Source organism: Cervus elaphus, chromosome 18 (assembly GCF_910594005.1).
Source record: "Cervus elaphus chromosome 18, mCerEla1.1, whole genome shotgun sequence".
Lineage (NCBI taxonomy): Eukaryota > Metazoa > Chordata > Mammalia > Artiodactyla > Cervidae > Cervus > Cervus elaphus.
Window position 1 is genome coordinate 59,652,907 of NC_057832.1, and position 21,542 is coordinate 59,674,448.

Genomic DNA, 21,542 nt, shown 5'->3' on the forward strand with positions numbered 1-21,542 from the left:
TACATGAGGTTTACAAGCAAAAATTCCACATTCTTCTAGTGTGCATGCCTTTGGCGAAGATGCAAAGAGGTGAATCTCAGGTTGCATCCTGATGAACTATTCTTTCTTTCCTTCTTGACAATAAGTCTAGAGAAGCCTCATCTTGAACTTCTGTTTTATATTATTCTTCCCCTAACACTAGTGACATCATAATCATCTCCAGGTCCCCAAAGCAGTCAATTTCAGATGGCAACATAACACATTCCAGATATGACAACAGACTATGCAACAAAATGAAAAACTACCCTAGTGTTAGAGAAAGTATTGACAAGCTAAATAGTTGTAATAATAGTCACCAAAATGGCTCTTAAAAAGCACATTAACAACTTCTCATCTTAATCTCTTTATTTAATTATGTGTCTTTTTGGATATGTTTTCATACCAGTGAGAACATGCATGTACTTAATCCTCAATAAAATTACCATGTTTTAGAAAAATATGACACACCTGTTATAGATTAAGTATATGTATAATACGCAGCTATTAAAAGATGTTAAGACCAAAGTCCTAACATTTCAAATTTCAAACAATGAGAACAAGATGTGTGTTGAAAATTTGCCAGATACCTACCAATTATTTTAAAGATGTGATTATATTTTTGGATAGATTTGGGCAACAGTTTGAAAGGATTAATTTACAGAAGAAAAGAAATAAAGAAAATTTCTCAAGTTATATTACAGATTTTATAATTTTATGTATTAATCCTCATTTAGTTCACAAAACAGACATTTACTATATATGTCTACAAAAGTCACTGTTATACATATTTTTAAAAAAAAAAGCGAGAGAGACATGATGATTAGAGACTTGATTAACATATACACTGTGCTTAGATGCTCAGTCATGTCTGACTCTTTGCGACCCCATGGACTGTTGCCCGCCAGGCTCCTCTGTCCTTGGGGATTCTCCAGGCAAGAATACTGAAGTGGGTTGCCATGCCCTCCTCCAGGGGATCTTCCCAACCCAGGGATTGAACCTAGGTCTCCCACATTGCAGGTGGATTCGTTACCGTCTAAGCCACAACATATACACTACTACAGAATAAAAATAAAAACCTGTGCATTGAGGGGTTATATGGACACATTTACATGTACATGGGCCACAATGCAAAGATCTCACTATACTTTAGCCATAGGGACTAATGCACTCAGTTTCTGCACCAAATTCAGGCTTAACAATAAAACTTAATTTTATAATCTCAAATATGAAGGAGATACACTCCTACTCTCCAAGATGCAGGAGAGAGACATGAGTTGAGAGAAATATCATTTTAAAGAAACACTTCCAAGTTTGGTTAGACAATGAAAACATTCTCTCTTACAAGAATCACTAAATTTCTTCTTAAACAACCAACAAACTGACAAGACAAGGAGCTCAAGGAATTCCAGAAATGACTTTGTTATCTTGTTTTTGTACCATTCCCCTCAAACATCACTGACTCTCAGTTTAGTGTACTAAAATGAAAGGTCTCATGTTAAAGAGTTGTGTTAAATATAGGAAGTCATCACTTTAAACATAAAAAAGATAAATAATTAGGAATTTAGGACTCTTCCTCCCTAGAAGCCAGCAACAGTGCTTCCTAAACGATAGCTAAATACTAAGACAATCACCAATCGCTGTTAAATTCTTAGCTGTCCTATTTCAATCCATGCTGTAGAAGACACAATGAGATAAACCTCTGACAGCATTAACACAAATTTAAGTCCTGTTTGCCAACTAAGACAAAATTATGGGGCAGAGAAGAAACTGGTATATAGAACTGTGTAAGAATTCTGAGGAGAAAAAAGGTTCACCGTTAAAGGTTATTATCATTTATTTCTAGAGTTAAATATCTATGCAGCAGAAAGAAAACATGAACAATAATGAAACTATAATTTAATTATATACTGTGCTCTATGGAGAAGAAAAATAAAAACAAAGAAAGGCCAAAAACTACATTTATACTAAACTCTGAGAATCATATTTTGAACTGGCCTGAAAATTTGCTCTGATTAATCATGTTGCAGTTCTGATCCCCCAACACATCAGCATGGAGGAAACCTTACTGTGTTGGGCTTCATACTGGGATCCGTGGTGCTGCAACTGCTGAGAGCGCCGGTAACAGCCATCTCCAGCTTTCAGGGCCTGCTTAAACAGCTTCTCTGCTTCAGCAATGGTTGTTGCTTCTTCTTCAGCCAAGAGAATATAAGCAGTTGCACACCTGTCCATGCAGATAACAGCCATCATCAATTACAAATCCAGGGACATTGTAACAGCTATAGGAGTGCATGCAGAAGGGCAGGAGTTAACGCCGAAACATGCAGAGCAGCAACTGGTTCATGCACCCCTGTTTGCAGTTGTTGACATAAAATAATGGTACAAAAGAAACGTCCATGTTTTAGCTTGAAAGGGAGGATGAGTGGTGTTAGGAGCATGGGGCTTACACATGGACTCTGCCCCTGATTAGTGTGCCACCTGGGGGAAGTTATTACTCTGCCTTCCTGATGGAGAACAACACAGAATCTACTTGTTCACAGCATTGTTGTGAAGGTTAAGTAAGGTGATGCATGAAAAGTGCTCAGTACAGTAGTAGCCAGCATGTGGTACATGCTTAATAATGTCAACTAATGATGGCAATGGTAATAGCTGTTGTTAAACATCTCCTTCTGACACTCAAAGTTAGAAATACCAGAAAGCTTACTTCTATTTACTACACACAGATTCTCTTTAGTCTTAGGATTTATTCAGAATGAGAAATTCATTAAATCAAGTAAGTTGTTTCACAAGCAGTGCTTCAGCATCTCATTACAGTTAGCACTGGTTTCCTATGTCAGAGAAGAAGCCTAGAAGAACCTACAGGTAGAAATTATTTCAGAAGAGCTCAAAATTTGATTCAGCCTCAGTAGCAACCAAGAGTTAAATTTCATACCTTCAACAATAATAGCTACCACCTGATGCTTAGTATATATTAAGGACTGTACCAGGCACTTAACATATATCATCTCATTTAATCCTTTCAACAACCTCTGACGTAGAAAGTCAGAAAGGATAAATAGTCAACTAATGAAAAAGGGGGACTCTTGAAAATTTAAACCTTCCAAATCATAGAACAACAACTCAACTGCCAAAGAAAGGGAATGTGATAAGGAAATGGTGAGGCCAGAGCAGACCACACAGGTCCTGATCTGTAATATCCCTTGGCTTTCTCCACTGCCTCTCTCGTGGTCATTTCCCTATTTATCAGAGCCTTCAACAGACCACAGGAGAGAAAAACAGAAAGGGAAACCAAATGTTACTTCTACTATTCATAAACTACAACAGCCAGCTAGGAAATGGAGGCTGAATTCATGACTAATATGAGATTTGGGGTTACTCATTAATCTCAGCCTTGAGGAGGGGTCTTGTAATTCTTTAGCCAATCCCTATAAATTCAGGCAGGACTGATCAATAGGGCTTTAAACTGAATGTGGTGAGGTAGGAAGGAAAAATGCCCAGGAAAAAAAACAGTTGTAAAACCAATTACTCTGGAAGGCAGCAGATATGACTTGGAGAGAACAATTATGATGCTGAAACTGCCCAGTAATTCACTGGAGAAAATAAGCGGGTTGGGCAATCACGAAGCAATACTTCACGTTTTAGGTGCCGACATATAAATATGGGTCCACGGTTATAAAGTGAAAATTGAGATTATAATACTGAGTGGTAGACACAGTATCAGAGGAATTAGCCATAAGATTATAGTTGGTGGGCTGGGAACTCAAGACAGGTTGGGGCTAGCTTGCTTGCTTTGTTTATTTATATTGCAAATAGCACTCTTAGGAGGAGAGGCAGAGTAGCACTACTGGCCAAGAAAACATACATCTATGTGGAGACTCATGAGTCTGGGGTAGAAACATGCTAAGAGTTTATGGGTGAAGGAGAAAGGAAAGAGCAGTAGAAGTGCTAATGGTTGGTGGGGACAGAACAGACTGCTCAGCTCAATGGAAGATAGAGATGATGTGTCTTTGTCACAACACAATACACATACAGAAGCAAGAAAGTATGGTGATGGGGGTGTCAACCATCCAGATATCTGCTAGAAGACGTCTCATTTGGTTAGAAGGGGGGCACTTAAGAGGTTCTTGACTTACTTTGGTAACAATTTTATCTCCCAGATGGTAGAGGAAGCAATTAGGGGAACTTCAACTCTGGACCTAATTCTGACCAAGAAGAAAAAAATAGTTGGTGAAATGAAAATTGATAGGAACATTCAGAGAGAGTTACTATGTCATTTCAGAGTTTAGGATAGTAAAAGAAGGTAAGGTGGACTTCAAAAAATTCAAAGAAAAGAGGCATGATTCAATGGCATGAGACGCAGAAGGCAAATGGTTTAAGAGAGTTGGCAGCTTCCAAATGTCTAATCATAACTGCAATCACAAATGATCCTCTCAGGAAGAAAAGAGGGGTGACAAGTAACCACTATGGCTGCACAGAGGTCGCTGACAAGATCATATTTTTAAAGGACATGTAAAAAAAGATGGAAAGAGGGCATGTGATGAAGGGCTATAAGAGAGTGAAATGAGCTTATAAGAATAACGTTAGGAGAGCTGCAACTTCACATTAGCTGAAGCTCGCAAAACAAAATAAAAGCAAAACGAAAAATGCTAAAGACAACCATCTATTCCCTGTTTTCATATTATGTTTAAGGCCCTGTAACCACCCCAACTTCTCCAAAACCATGACAATATAAATAAGCAAAAAAGACAAACAACACAACAACGTCAAAACGAGGAAAGTTTATAGTTAGTAGCAACAGATAATAAAGAGAAAACAAAACTCTCTAACTCCTATTTTCTTCCTGGTTTCTCCATCAGGAAGAATGATTGTCAGGCTGACAAAGGGAGAAGAAATTAAACTCTAAAATGAATTAAAAAGATGTAAGATAGCACGTAACTGATCTATGCTAAATGAATTACTATACTGGGATGGGCAAATCCCAGAAAGCCAACAGATCTTGTAGGCAGCCCACGGAATTGCTCTCTGTGGATTGTTAAGGAATCACAAACAATGGAGAGGTACTAGAAGATGAAATGACAAATATAGTAAAAATGTTCAAAAGGGGGAAGAAGGCAGGCTTCCCAAACTACAGAACAATTTGGTTCTGATTTGGAAAGATATTCTAATGGATTATTAAAGGGATAGTTTCTAGGCATTTTAAAAAGAAAGTAGTGAATGCTGGAAGCTAGCTTAAATTCACTAAGAATAAATAAATCAGGCTGGGTTAACCTAATGTACTCTAATGGATTTACTGCACATTAAAGATCCATAGCTACAACTGGTATCTCAAAACGCAGAAATATAGGCTGAATCATGGTGTAACTAGGTGGCTTAGTAATTGGTTGTACAATAAAAACCCAAAGAATGATGATTCATGAAAACATGACTCCAGAGAATGGTTTCTATATGTAGGGTCACAGGGCTCTTTCCCTGGTCCTGCCACTTTTATCAGAAACATGGATGACACATAGAAAGCAGGCATATCAAATTTGTAGATGACAAGAAACTGGAAAATAAATATGTTGCATGACAGAATCAGAAACCAAATAGATCAACAGGTTACACTGGCAGGATTTCCAACTCTCAAGTGAATCTTTTCACTAAGACCTCTGAAGATTCTGTACCCTTCTTCAGAAAAATCATAAAATAGTTTAACAATGACCACTTGGCAGGGAGAGTGTTGAGGTGATTCAAGCACCAGATGGGTGTTTGAGTTACATGACCTTTAAGGCCTCTGCCAACCCTGAGCTTTTATGACTCCAGTTTTAAGAATCTCTCATTTTCTGAGATCTCCAGACGAGAGTTTCCAGCCTTCCTTGGTGACCCACAGAATGTTTAACAACACTAAGGACATCATTTCCTCCTTGTCTTGATCTTGAAGTATTTTTTAATGTGTTAATTTCTTCACTTTATGTTTTTACTATGTTTCCCCCCCCAGCAGAAGTTCTACTTAGAAAATCTGATGGCACAAATGAGCATTGTATGTCTGGAAAAATGTCCCTGTCATAATGTGTTAGGTATGAAAGCACTGTATTTATTTTATGTCCACACAGTATTCCACAGCTAGCCCTTAAATGATTTAATTTAGGACCATAGCAAAGCCACTAAATTGTTCTCTAAAATGACTAAAACTACCTTCACATGGATATCCTTTAAATTTTTTTTTAATAAATTATGCCCCCAGAATAATCCTCAAGTTCAAATACATAGTTTAGTGTAAGTATCCCATGAATGGCAACTGAAAACATTCAGCAAAGCAAGATTTCCCCCCACTTACTCATTTATCTCTAAGGCTTCGTGGGCAGCAGAAATCCTAGCTTGGGGGTTTCTCTCTCTCCAGGCTTTCTGCATTACTATTTTAGAAAAAGAGAGAAGAAGAAGTCAATATATACTCAGGAAGATTCAGTACAAGAGCTAAATTAATAGCTTTCCTCTTGAATTACAAAAGAAGAGTTCACTTACCAAGTGGGTTAGCCCAAAACTCTAAAGTCACACAAATACATTCTAATTTGCTATTCCATTGTCCTTCAACAGCTGATATAAAATCTTTCTTAGGATCATAAAACTAGAGACCTAATATCTTATATACTAACCCATAGTCTATAATCATAGAGACTTAATTAAGATTTCTTAATCTGGGAGACATGACCATTCATTCTGTCTCAACCAAGGATTTAGTTAGCTTCATATAAGAGCTATACTTCTTAAAAGTAAGTAAATCCAACTTTGGTATATGTTTTAAAAATAACATTTTCAATTATAATGAGAGGACTCATGTCTACAATAACACTTCATGGCAATGAAGCCAATAAAGTAAGCTTTATTTAAGTAGCAACTTTCTGGGTCTTACTGGTCAATCTCCAATTTAATATTTTATTCATCAGGGTTTTTGTAGAGCAGACATTCTAGAAGTAGTAACCTTGATCTCTAAAACAAACCAAAAGCCCTCCCACTCAGTAACTATCTAAAGGATTTTCCATACTTGCATCTGCAGGACGCAGATGGTCGGAGTCACAGGTAAAGAAGGTCTGGTGGTCCTGGGCAGAGAGATTCATGTCATAGTAAGTCAGAGGCTCTCGTCCAGTCACCCAAGTGTACCTGTAAAAGAGAAGTAAGATGATCAGACACTTCTGAGAGAGGAAAGCAAGACCTACAAAATATTAAGCTGCATAGGTGTTGAACTATAACCCATTAACTAAGTACTACTGCCAATATTAAGAACAAAATAATCATGCTAGTCTCATTTTAGGAAGTATATCAGCAGAAAAAAGTTTAAAAATTCTGCTATATTTTTGTCTTAAAGTTTTAGTAGCACTAGCTAGTGAAAACCTTCACTAATTAGTATTATGAATAGAGATTTCCCCAAAGCTATGAAAATTCTGATTTGCCTACCTACTCTACAAAATTAAATTCTAACATTATTTCTGGGGCACCTTTATAACCATGTTCCAGGTAAGCTACAAAATATTTTGACTTTATAATATATAATGAAAAAAATAACTAATAGAAAAATCTCTAAAAACAACAGGTTTGTATGTTTTCCTAAGTTCAAAGCTAAAATATTTATAAAACAGAAAAATCAAAATATTTGAGCATCAAAAAATGGAAGTACTAAACAGGCTGTTAAATGACCCCTAAATGAACCTGCAAAAACATCTACTGCTGTCTTTGCTCTCTGAACTAGACCCATTAATTTCCCAAGCTGTCAAAATGCTTACCGATTATATTCAGCACCCCTAAATAAATTAAGTGGATTTCGCCATACTTTGCATTCTGCAACAAAGAGAATGTGAAAATGTTACACATAAGTTCAGAGACACTACAAGCTAATTAATTCAGCAAAACACCCTTCCTGGCCATTTGATAAGATAATTTTATTTTCTATCTTCTACATGGGAAGCAATGTGGAAAAATTCTGGGTAGTTAATCAGGAAATGTAGTTCAGGCACCAGGACTTCGGAAAGTTTCACTTAATCTCTCTGGACTGAAGTTTCCTCATTTGTTAAATCAAGGCAAATGCCAAAATCAGCTAGTTCATAACTTCCATAGTCACTTCAAGAGATCAAAATACATTCTATAAATTTATTTCTAAATGATAGGTAGAGGTAAAACTACTTTCTACAACTCTAAAATATATCTTACAATGTCTACCTATGTAACAAGCTACATTTAAGCTCCAGAGTACAATGTGCAAAGAACCTCAGGCTCTTAATTAGGGCCTATGTTAATATTGACTTTGTGATAATTCACCATGTTGCTTTTATACTGCTGGAAAGGAGTGGCAAGAAAATTAATATTAAAGCTACCATCACTGTAGGGAGAAATGTTATGAAAAAAATTGTTTTCAAATACTTTACCATGGTTTACTTATGCAGAAACAGGTAATTAATCATCATACTAATATCATAATGCTAACATGTACTAATAGATTATACATTTTGTTATACAAGAACCACAGGCAGAACCATAGGACTTTAGTTTAGAAAAGTAAACCATTAGCTTTTTGAGAGAGTTATAGTAAATCTGTGACTAATAAGCTGCGATTCTTTTAAAACAGTCTATGATTAAGACTTTCTACTGATTCAGAATGCTATTAATATTTCTTTGGATGAATAACTTTTTGTTAGAAAATAAAATAAGTTAACAGTATTTAAAAATCCATGTGTGCTGTCAGCCAAAAAAACACACCCAAAGACACAGACACACAAAAGTGAGCAATTATTGCAGAAATTGAAAGAATATTAAAGGCCATGAATGATTCATTAAGACTCTACCCTCAGTCCTGTTACATTCAACATCCATCCATCCATTCATTCATCTATCCATCCATCCAATATATGAATACATTAACTGAGCACTCAGTGGGTGAAACAAATGCATAAACCATGGGTTACAATACAGCGTGAAAATGGAGGAAAACATAAAGCACTATGGGAACACCATGTGCAATCTCAATAAATTTTTTAAAAACAGCAAATGAAAGGTGTACACATAATAGGAAGTCATGTTCTTATTTTTTAAAAAATAAATTTATCTTTAAATTAGGGCAAGATCCCACCTGAAATTTACTTTATGTTTGGAAACAATGGTCCTAAATTTTTTGTCCCTTAGCTTAACTTGCCATTTAAGAAATGATCTTTGCTCAGTTAGTTTGGCATTATTGAATTTTGTTCTTGAGAAACTGAAATTTGGTGGCTGTCATTTCGTATGCCACTAATTAGAAAATTACACTTCCCTTAAGCAAATACTTTTTTTCCAGACATGAAGCTCCTTAGTGGGGTCACTAACGTACTTCAAATTATTGCTTGAAACAACTGGTGAGCCAAACAACCATGATCTCAGTACTTATGGCTTCTATGGCTCTGAGGTCCCCACCCCTCCCAATCTCTCCTAAGATGATGTCTTTTAAGATTCCAAATGCTCTTCTTAAATCTTCTGAAAGCTTCATGAATATTACAAGGTTTGTATTTAATATATAATAAACAGGCATACAAATCTGTATTCAATGATGGTCATTTCTAACATTATTTACAATAAATAGGGACATTTGTAGAAGCCTCTCCCCTAACAAATTTCATCTGAAATATCAGTAAAAAAGTTATGGCAAAAATTTTGTCTCCATCAAAGACATGATATTGCCTGGGAGGATAAGTGCTATTCAAATATCAGTTTACAAATTATAAAGAAAATTATCTTTCATTAAAATTTTAACTCTATTATGCATTGGATGCAAATGAAATTATTTCTAAATAAAAATAACCCCAAAGAGAAAGGGTGTGTATAATTAAAGCTTTACTTAGCAGTATTTAAAGATGCCATCTTTATTTAGGAAGTGCCAAGGTATAGCCAGCAGGGGGTGCTGCAAACATTTTGAAATGTTTTTATGACTTCAAGAGTACTGATCTTAAAAAAAAAAATCATCGTTACTATTAAGTGTCATACGTATGGTCTGTATACAGTTTCTTCAGCTACTTCTAAAACTTAGAAATGAGTGTCTGAGCAACTGTAACAGATGTTAAATGTTCTGAATGAGAACGAACATGATGAAGAAATATGTAAGAAATGTCTTCATGAGCTGTATCCTTCAAGTTGAGGGTGCGGAGAAGGTACAATTTTCTTTTAAGAAATAAGCAATCTAGAGGTCTAATATGAACACATGTAAAATTTCACTTCAAATTAGCTTATAGCTACATTCGTTTCTTTTTTGCTGCTATATTTCATGATTTTATCTTTACTACAAAAACTCTCTTTGTCTGGAATCATTCTAGGGAACATACCCCATAAATTTCTGATGGTTTCATGACATAGACAAAGGTTGTAAATGCCAAAATTATCATAATATGAAGATTTAAGTCAAGAAATTAAACTCAGATCTTCAGCAGATAAAAGATACAAGTTAAGTAAGATACAAGGTTTGTATTTAACATATAATACAAAAAAAAATAAATTTTCCCTAGCACAACTTTCCATCTCAGTGGATACTTATTTCCTGCCTCTTTATATTCCCCCAAAACGCGCCCCCGCCCCGCCCCAGTCACTCACTGAACTAAGGGGTTTAAGCACGAAAAGAATGGCTATTATGCCTTAGTCTTGTAGGAAGTCCTAGGTACCCCCCCTCCAAAAGATACATTTTATGACCTAGACACACTTATACATTGGTAGAAAAAGAAAAAGGTACCAAACTACTGTCTGGTATACATATGAAGAAGTTCTTAAAAAAGGAGTAAATATACTGAGAGAACCATAGACTTTCCCTTGATCACAGTCCTCAAGTAAAAAGAGAACTTAATTCTTGGAAAAACCAAAAGTCATAGGGCTTTTAATCATTATATGGAAGAAAATATTTTTCTATATCCAATTTTTTTTTAACTCTGGAAACTTTTTTATCCTAAAATTAAAAATATAGACATAGCAAGAATCCTCACTCCTATGACTTTCAAATATATAACTAATTTATAGTCTAGGAAGATGTACTATACTAAAATTTACCACCTCATCCCTGGATCCAAAATGTAATGATGACAGTAATACCATTATCGTACAAAGAGCAGCAATAGCAACTTTGTCATAGCTACAAGCCTTTCTATAAAAAAGCTTAAAGTTCAAGTCATCTATATTCCTTACATAAGCTAGGGAGGGTCACAGAGTAGTCCCTTTTTATATAAGTAAAGGGTAAAGCATAGAAAAGCTACATAATTTCCCCAAGGAAAAGTAAGTGAGATTAAGGCCTGGTATCCAGCCTGCCTAACAATTACCTACAATATACAACAGACCTGTTACCCTGCAACATCATATTTTAAAAATCCTGTGACTTCATCAATTACATTTTCTACTAGAGAAACAGTTTTAGAACTCCTCTAGGGAAATATTAGGCACTCGAAAATAATGCTTTAAAATATTTTATTTCCAAAGTACAACAGAAAAGGGCTCTAAATAATGTTCCATCAGATATATTATGACAATCAAGATAACCTCAAGTTAGTCAATTTCTAACATGTGATTCTGCATTTATTAGCTTTGCTATATCAGAAATGAATACTCAGTGAATACAAGTCCATCTTAAGAAATCATTAAGAATAACAAAATATCCATTTTCTTAAATAATTAAGCTTTAACTGTTTTCATAACTTTTTGAAATAATTATTTTGAAAAGATTACTAGAAGTAAAGGCACCAAGTATTAATAATATATAGGTAGCTTCCAATTCAACAAATATATTACCCTTTCAAATTCTTTTATGGAATGAGAAAAGGTACAAATAATTATGAGTTTTAAGATCATTTTTATTGACCTGCTTTACTCAAGACAGTGTATAACTTTAAGAATATTGCTAAAATGGCTAACCTCTGTGTCTCTCATACATTTCTCACTGGTTGGTCATTTCTGATCTAAGTCAATCAATTCTATCAAATAATATAAAGACCGTAAAATATTTATTAAGTAGATATTCACCAGGAGCCAAACGTGTTTTTGAGGAATTTTCACCAGTCAACTGGAGAGCTAATCTATCCTAGAACACACATTTTTAATGGCAAAAGACTTTAAAAGATGTAATAAGCATTGCCTAAGAGAATAATTTTCAACACTTAAATAGATTTTGGCAAGTATAAACTGACTTTCCCCTGACTGAGGCTATTAAAGAGCAATTCTAAAGGCCCTGGACATATAGCAACTTGAAATTTTACTAACGGATATATTTGAAATGCAAGCTCTGAAAGGAGCTTAGGATATATATTTACAATCTATGAGTTTCTTCATCTCCATTGCTTTTCTTTAATTTGTTACCTGTATTAAACCAGTGCTTGAACTGCCTCTAGTGATGTAATGAACCTTAATTGAGAATTCCAAGTGAAATTCCTAGTAAAAGTTTTATATAAAAATGGATATGATATGGGCCTCCCTAGCGGCTCAGTGGTAAAGAATCCACCCGCCAACTCAAGAGAAACAGGTTCAATCCCTGGGTTGGGAAAACCCCCTGGAGAAGAAAATGGCAACTCAATCCAGTGTTCTTGTCTGGAGAATCCCACGGACAGAGGAGAATGGCGGGTTACAGTCCATAGGGTCAAAAAAAAGATATGATATATATTTATCTTAAATAAAGTGAGATTAAAATGAGATGACTTGCAACAGTATGCCAAATGACTATAACCAGAGTTTGTCTAAAGATCTAGTTCTATGCAAGAGGCTATTAACGCGTCTCAGAGAATTTAAACTTGACTTTGACAAGGATAATTCTTATGTGATGGAGCACCCTGCACTTTTGTAAATATCTTGAAGAAGGTGAACACTGCAAACTTTGTCTTTGTGGCATCTTATTTGAGAACAGGGAAAATTATCAAACAGATATTCCCATAAACCCAAATTCAGAATGTTCTTAGACCGTGAGAATCCCTTCCCTTAAGATAGGGAGAAGGTGAACGCATTTTAAATCCCTATGCATCATCAGTTCATAACTTAGGCTGAATTAAGCAATGGCAGCAAGAGTAAGTGTAAATACACACTGGATGCCATTAATAATTTTTATATTGAATGCATGTTAAAATGAAAATATTTAGACTTATTTGGTTAAAGAAAATACACATTTCACTGTACATTTTTATTATTTTCATGATTATTAAAAATGCTAAAAATTACACTCATAGTTAGCATTATATTTCCATGAGACAGTGCTCACTTAGAGACTTAGTTGTGTCTAAGTAGTTTTGTGCAGCTAGGTCATTTGGAAAAAGGATGAAAGTAAACCATATGAATTTATTCAAAAGCATATGTCAAATCATGAAAGAGGAGACAGGAATAAATATATTCAGCTTTCCTTTGTATAATTCTGATCACAGGTTATTAATTATGCTATTAGATGTAATGAATTTTAAAAAATGGCTACAGAAAACATGGTGATATGGAAAATACATCAGCAGGGTTTATCAGAAATTGTGTATTTGTGACAAAAATAGCCATTTAGCTCCCAAATAAATTGAGACAAGTGAAATGTCACAAATGCTAACCTAAGCCAAACAATCAGAAATTTGGCTAGATTAAGAAGCTGAATTATTAATTATACATTTCTGCTCTGGTCCATAAATAAAGATCGCTGCAAATTTTGAGAGGATTTGCACTTGGGCCAATTTACACAGATCCAAATGTTAAACAGCATATGAACAGTCTGTCCTATAACAATCACTTCCCATTTCTCCACTGCAAATTATTCTTAGGTAGGCCAGGTCTTCCAGCTTTTAATAAAACAAATGATTCTTTAAGGAAAGAGCTATACTATGAGTTTTTATATAGTCCAATGTTTATATAAATAGTATTCTCTGTTTTAGCTTTCTGAATGATTTTTTTCAAATAAGGAATACTATTTAACTGCCTTTGCCATGGGACTTGGTTAGCCATGTTTATTTCCTATAATATTCAGCCAAGAAATGTCTTATGGTGATTCTTTTATTAAAGCAATAGTAATTTTATTATTATTAAGGCAGTATAAATTTTGAAACAAATTCCTCCATTTCAATATAATATATTAATTACTCTCAGCTTTGGATCTTCTTTTTCCTTTATACTTAGCTGAAACCAAGACAATGAAGTAGACAATCATTAAGGGTAGAGCTATAGAGAGACAACATACTTTCATATAATAGCATTTTTCTTGTTCAAAAATAAAAATCACCACAAGGAAAGAGAAGTGAGAAATGGTATTAGTCCCATGTTACCTGGCATTTCCATACCAACATACATGTGTGTTGAGCTGAGTTAGTGAAACAGTAGAAATCCAAATATCAAGGAGAAGTGGGCTGAGGGAGCCCTAAACCACTAGGACAAATTAATTTCTGTTTTCCTAAATGTAATTATTTGAATGCTGTTATGAAATCAGATCTTAAATGCTGTAACTGTTACAGGAGATGAATAGAAATATTTTTTTTTTTTTGTTAAACTGGTGTCTATTTATTTTTTAATTATTTATTTTAATTGGATGTTAATTGCTTTAGAATATTGTGGTGGTTTTTGCCAAACGTTGACATGAATTAGCCATGTGTGTACTTGTGTCCCCCATCCTGAATCCCCCTCCCACCTCCCTCCCCACCCCATCCTTTTGGGTTGTCCCAGTGCACTGGCTTTGAGTGCCCTGTTTCATGCATTGAACTTGGACTGGTCATCGGCTTCACATATGGTAATAAACATGTTTTAATGCTGTTCTCTCAAATCATCCCACCCTCGCCTTCTCCCACAGAGTCCCAAAGTCTGTTCTTTATATCTGCGTCTCTTTTTCTGTCTTGTATATAGGGTCATTGTTACCATCTTTCTAAATTCCATATATATGTGTTAGTATGCTGTAATGTTCTTTATCTTTCTGGCTTACTTCACTCTGTATAATGGGCTCCAGTTTCATCCATCTCATTAGAACTGATTCAAATGAATTCTTTTTAATGGCTGAGTAATATTCCATGATGTATATGTGCCACAGCTTCCTTATCCATTCGTCTGCTGATGGACATCTAGGTTGCTTCCATGTCCTGGCTATTATAAACAGTGCTGCGATGAACATCGGGGTGCATGTGTCTCTTTCAGATCTGGTTTCCTCGGTGTGTATGCCCAGAAGTGGGATTGCTGTGTCGTATGGCAGTTCTATTTCCAGTTTTTTAAGGAATCTCCACACTGTTCTCTAGTGACTATACTAGGTTGCATTCCCACCAACAGTGTAAGAAGGTTCCCTTTTCTCCACACCCTCTCCAGCATTTATTGTTTGTAGACTTTTGGATAGCAGCCATTCTGACTGGAGTGAGATGGTACCTCATTGTGGTTTTGATTTGCATTTCTCTGATAATGAATAGAAATATTGAATGCATAGTAGTAGACATAGCCAATACTAGAGGAAGAGAACTAATAATAATACTCAAAAGCTCAATCTTAGTGAGGTAAAAACGCAGTACAATTAAAACTGGGAATTTCCATGATCATTATTGTAGAATGTATTTTTATTAAGGACTGTAATTTTCCCTTTCAAAGCTGCTATACAAGCGCTAACAGTAGCATCAAGATTTATATAATGCATAAGGTTTGTTCAAGGCACCCACAGAGAGAGAGAGCAAAGTAACAGTGACAATAAGGAGAATATAAACTCTTTGTCACATGAAGGAATGATGTCAAGAGATTTAAATTGGGTAGAAAGAATTTTAATGAAAATAAAAACACATTCACAATAAAAATGTCCTTAAATGAGGCTGCTTTCTGTGTTCAATCTATTAATTTTCTACAATGTTCTGTGTCATCCGAAGACTACAGTAACTTGGGTCGGACAGAGTACATGTAACCCGCAGGGTTCCAACAGATGAAGAGTGATGGTGATTACCCACAGCTGCTTATGTGATAATGACTGTAGGGTCAGGATTCCTCATTAGAATAATATGCCACCCATGTAAGAATAGTTGGTCAACATAGAATTTTACTTTGCTCAGATCCCTTTCTGTTTCTTTCACAAAATGGATGAGTTTATAAAGTCCCAGACAATTTTGTTACCTCAGTGGTACCATCTCTCACACATGTACCCTTTAGAATGAAACAGAGGTGAAATAGAGGTGCCCATTACCGTGGTGGGCTGGCAAAGGGTATATTATTAATAAAAGAGCATTGAAGCAACATCAGGTATAGTATATATACATAAATATATATGTACGTGTGTGTGTGCGGGCATATGTGCTGTGTGCCCAGTTGCTCATTCATGTCTGACTCTGTGATCTCATGAACTACAGGCCACTGGGCTCCTCTGTCCATGAGATTTCACTGACAGGAATAGTGGAGTGGGTTGCCAGGCCCTCCTCCAGGGGGTCTTCCCAAGCCAGGGATCAATCTCGAGCCTCCTGCACCTCCAGCACTGGCAGGCAGGTTCTTTACCAGAGCCACCTGGGAAGCCCCCACATACACATATACACGTAGTTGTTGTGTAGTCCCAAGTCGTGCCTGACTCTTGTGCAACCCCCTGAACTGTAGCCCACCAGGTTCCTCTGTTCATGGGATTTTCCAGGCAAGAATATTGGAGTGGGTTGCCATCTCCTTCTCCATATATATACACACACACACACATACACACAACACTCACTGATGTCTATCACCTGGCTAGACAGTTATGAAATATGGACTGAGTTATTTTAGGGAGGAAAGAAAAAAAGATCTAACTTAGTTCTTTAATCTCCTCTTCACCCTTCAAGTCTCAGAACTGGTACCATCTCCTTCAAGAAGCAAACTTCTTCCCCCAGTTCGGACTGGGATCCCTTCCTTTGTACTCCGTAGGGTTGCATGTTTCCCTCATATAATCACAGCACTGAACACTTTGTTTCCTTCAACAGACACAAGAGTTTGATGGGGGCAAGGACTCTTGCATTATTTTTAAACCATAATATTCATATGAACCAGGCCAGGTTCACATTAGAGATTTGGGAAATGTTTACTGAATTGATGAAGAGACCAATCAAGGAAATTATATTCATCCCTCTTCTTTTATGAGGGGAGAAATTACAGGTCTTGTATGTCCTCATTCTTTCATCTACCGAGTTTCAATGATAAAGTAGAGACTATTCAAAATGCTAGAGATACTTTGATTAAGCAATAAGGTTAAAAATTTCATTATAATTTAGTAAATGTTGCTAAAAGTAAAAATGTTATGAGTCGACAAAGGTGGAGAAAGAGTGCACAGCCTCTCAAGAGAAGGTTTCCCTGGAGGTAGCATTTGAGTTGGGTTGTGTGGCTCAGTGGTAAAGAATTTGACTGCCAATGCAGGAGACGTGGGTTCAGTCCCTGGGTCGGGAAGATTCCCTGGAGGAGGAAATGGCAACCCACTCCAGTGTTCTTGCCTGGAGAATCCCATGGACAGGGGAGCCTGGTGGGCTACAGCCCGTGGGGTCACAAAGAGTTGGAAGTGACTGAGCACGTGTGCGTGTGAAAGATGAATAAGCACAGACAGAGGGCAAGCAGGCCTCTGGGCAGAGGATTGTGAGAAAATACAGCATGTTCAAACAATGAGAAGGACGGGGGAAGGACTGTGATGGAATTCAGGACTGGCAGTACAGAAGCAGCTCGCGTGCGTGCGTGAGCAGGTGCTTCAGCTGCGTCTGACTCTGCAGCCCCATGGGCTCTAGCCCACCAGACTCCTCTGTCCATGGGATTCTCCAGGCAAGAATACAGCAGTATGCTGCCATTTCCTTCTCCAGGGAAATCTGCCCAACCCAGGGATCGAACCCAGGTCCCCTGCACTGCAGGCAGCTTCTTTACCAACTGAGCCACCAGGGAAGAAAAAGTCAAATTAAACAAAATACGTATTTCCTTTACCTGGGATGCTTACACTCAACTTCTCTGGCAGAAGTTGTCAACTCCTTGGAAAATAAATCGCATTTTTCTTTGAAGTCTAATATTTAAATAATAATATTCTTACTGTCTTATAGTCATAATAATGTAGTAAAAGTAAGTAAATATTGCAAACTGAAGGACTTTCCATACCTGAGACACTTTGCCTGTTGGAATCTGAGTCCCCGTTACTGGAATTAGAATTGTTGGAGGAATTGTTGTCAACCCCTCCCAGAAGGGGGCGCAAGTGGCTTACTGAGACTTGTTCAATGAATGATGTTCCATACTTGCGAAAATACCACCATTCAAATATCTAGAACAGAAAAATAGAAAGCATGATTACGGTCCTGTTACCAGCTATAATTTTGTACATACTCATAAAATATGTTGTATCTACTAATTATGCCCACCTTAAATTGTGGTTTAAACATATTTATTCCTAAAAAATTGTTTAATTCTAAAAATTAAGAAATTTAACAAAAGTAAATACCATTTACATTTTAACTTCTCAGTGTTGTTTTATCCACTTAATACTGGCTTTTAAGGAAAATTTATATACACAGTCACGGTAAAAAAAACTTTGTTAAGAGTGCTCATTATTACTTTCCTCCAAATTTATATAATATTGATAATAAAATCACCATAGCTGAAAAGCAATTCCAGAAATAAGTACAAAGAAGCTAGTTTTAAAAGTGTGGCTTATGAAATATTCCAGTATTTGGCATTTTATATTCTGATAAAGTCATACCTGCATAAGACTTTTAAGACAGCAAAATCCATTTAAAAAAAAAAAAACCAGCATCTCCTTAGAGAAATCCAGCTTTACAGGAAGAGTAATAGTTATCCCATTTCATGGACCTCTGGCACCCAACTGCTGAGAGATTCAGTAATGTCTGCCAACTCAGATGTGCTTTATAAACACTAGTATCTATTGTACACCTTTAACATTTGCTAGCTCACAAGCCTACCAATAATGTGCTGTTTGCAAAGAAGAAAAGAAATAACTTTCATTAAAAGAGGAAAGAAACAATGATGCTCACATGACTATACTGAAATCAGGACTCCTAAGCAAGGGGAAAGCAAGCGATCTCCCCCAACCCCTCCCACCTGCCCCACCTCCCCTTGAACACTTTCCATCACTGTCTGACGCTGCTCTCCCCACATCCTTTCCTGGCCTCCCTGTCTAATTTTGAATCTGTTCCATAAGCAGTCACAAATCATTACAGAGAAGAAATTTAAGAATCAACTATATCCCAGAGTCTCCTAGGAACAACTTTTATAATATAGAATGTGGAAATACATAAAATTAATTACCTTTATCCTTACTTATTTCATAAAAACAAGATGATGCCTCTCATCCCTTCATTTCAGTCTAAATGCCACCTCCTCAGAGCTCTTTCCTAGTCACCAGATCTACAGTCGGCTTCTCTTGCCTCTCTCAAAGCACCCTGCTTTTCTTCTTGGCAGCATTTATGACGTTTATTTAATATCTACATGTCCCACTAGAGTAAGAGTTTTGAAAGAGTGGAAAACATGTTTTGCTCATGATTGTATATCCAGGATTTGATAAATACTTAATGAATGAATGCAAAAAAACAAGTAATATACAATCAATGAAGCCAAAAATTTGTTCTTTGAAAAGATCAACAAAAGTGACAAAACCTTTAGCTATACTGGCCTCCCGAAAGAGAGGACTTAATGTTTTTAATGCATGAAAGAAGGGAAAAGTTAAGTTCTCTGTAATAGACTTTGGGCTATCATTTAAAAATTGGTTATTTCTCTGTTTTTTTCTACCAAAAATTCCTTTAAAAGACAGAAAGAACATCTACAAATGACCAGAAGGAACTATCAAACAAACCAAATGTTTGCAATCCTATAACAGGACAACTTGATTTAATGCCAAGGAGTTACCCCTTCTGACTCTATGAATTTTCACATGTTAAGACATTTAAGTAATCTGACTGGACAGACAAGGAGAATATGATGTAAAAGGGATAGGACTAGTCTATAATGTAGGAACAGGAGGAATAAGAGATGTTGTTTGAAGAAAGAACAGCATTCAAGAATGGTAAATTTATGAACCATAGATCCAGAAGGGAGTTTGTAACCTCAAGTGAGTTATTTTATCTATTTTAATATCAGTTTCTTCAACTATAAAGTGAAAATCACATTTGTTATTTATCCTTGAGTGTCCTTAATTTCACACTCATGTAAATCACGCAGATTCAAACCCCATGTAAAAGACTTAGTTCAGTGCTTGTTGCATAGCTGGTTCTCCAAAGAACAGCAGAGCTATTATTTATCACACTGGTGCTGTGCATACCTCCCCTAGGCAGCACAGCTCACACACCCCTCTTGTCACTCTACAGTTTAGGCTAATACAGCGTATTGTCTGCTACTAAATGGTTGGCTGAAAGGCCTGGTAATCATTGTGAAAAAGGAGGCTGCTCACCATTTGGTCCTGACCACCCAAAAAAAAAAAAAGATTTTTGGCTTTGTCTTTATTGAAGGGAAGGAAGGCTCCAAAGGACCAGAACAGCGGTCACAGAACTGGCAATGGCTCTCAAATCACTTGTGGGAAAGAGCTTTCTTTGCCCCAAGACTCTGCTTTTTATATTCTGCTGCTTGGGCACCTGCCAGGCCTTCACTGATTCAGCAGCACAGCACTGAACACTCCGTAACAAGCATAGGCTGTGCTCCGGGGTCACAGAGCACAGACAGGGCCCCTGACACTACCGCTCCACGCCACAGGCCCACAGTGCCTCTCACACACACACACACAAAACCCCACTTTGGGACTCTTTAAGATTTCTCTGTGAATCTAGTCGAATCAGAGAACCCCAGCACTAAAAGGAACCCTCAAGGCCCAGGAACCGTTTTATTTAGAATGCATGAGGGCTACATGTTAAGGCAGTCAAAAGTCACAAAGCTAACTCAGTCACTATTTAACCTGAAGCCTCAGTTCTTGTGCCACTAATCTTACTAGGGCCCTTAAACAAGACATCTTTTTATAAATCTCTTGCTCATTTTAACAGATTTTACCTGTCATTTTCCTTTTCAAATCTTCACTTCCAAATGCCCTCCTATTCTACTGTCTCTTTGCCTTCTTAGCTATCAAACGTAATCCAGATGTCTATCAAACGGGACTGGATAATACATCCCAAGGTATAAATGCTTCATATTAATGGGAGTATTTGCATTATAATAGGAGACAGACCTTCCACCCAGTATTTCTAACGCAAAAATAATAGACTTTAGTGAAGACTGGGTTATTCACGCAGCTGTTTGGAAGGCAGGGTCTTCTCAAGCCTATCCTAGTACAGCTGTAGATGGAGCTTCTTACCCAGTTCAGACCTTTACACTGGGCCCACAATACCATGGGGCAGGTACTCCAATATGAATTAAAAGAACAGCTACCTAAAGGAAGTGGGACAGAACTTAAAGCCTTCTTAAACTTCCAACCAAAACCTCTAATCTGGGGTCTTAGCACCAATGATCTGTCCAATATCCTGAAACACAGCAGGCTTGGGCCAGAACCGCACAGTATTTTTAAAAAGTTGCACAGATCCAAATGGGCAGATGGTGTTATTTAACACGCACATATCTGGTGTCACTTTGAATTATTCTCCCTGGTGCAAAACCTACAATGTAAACAG

General features: G+C 36.6%; 1 protein-coding gene across 10 annotated transcripts in view; it reads right to left on the reverse strand.

Moving 5' to 3' along the window:
• ST7 (suppression of tumorigenicity 7) overlaps positions 1–21,542 on the reverse strand; it is a 255,042-nt gene that overhangs the window by 89,501 nt on the left and 143,999 nt on the right. For 7 of the 10 annotated variants that reach the window (XM_043873358.1, XM_043873363.1, XM_043873357.1 and 4 more), the window contains exons 3-8: positions 18,040–18,199; positions 7,773–7,827; positions 7,037–7,152; positions 6,332–6,407; positions 4,149–4,217; positions 2,085–2,239 (exon numbers count right to left, since the gene is read on the reverse strand). In XM_043873358.1, the coding sequence (XP_043729293.1) occupies positions 2,085–2,239; positions 4,149–4,217; positions 6,332–6,407; positions 7,037–7,152; positions 7,773–7,827; positions 18,040–18,199 (631 nt within the window). The remainder of the gene's footprint in view (positions 1–2,084; positions 2,240–4,148; positions 4,218–6,331; positions 6,408–7,036; positions 7,153–7,772; positions 7,828–18,039; positions 18,200–21,542) is intronic. The other 3 variants (XM_043873360.1, XM_043873366.1, XM_043873359.1) reach the window with 1 other exon arrangement.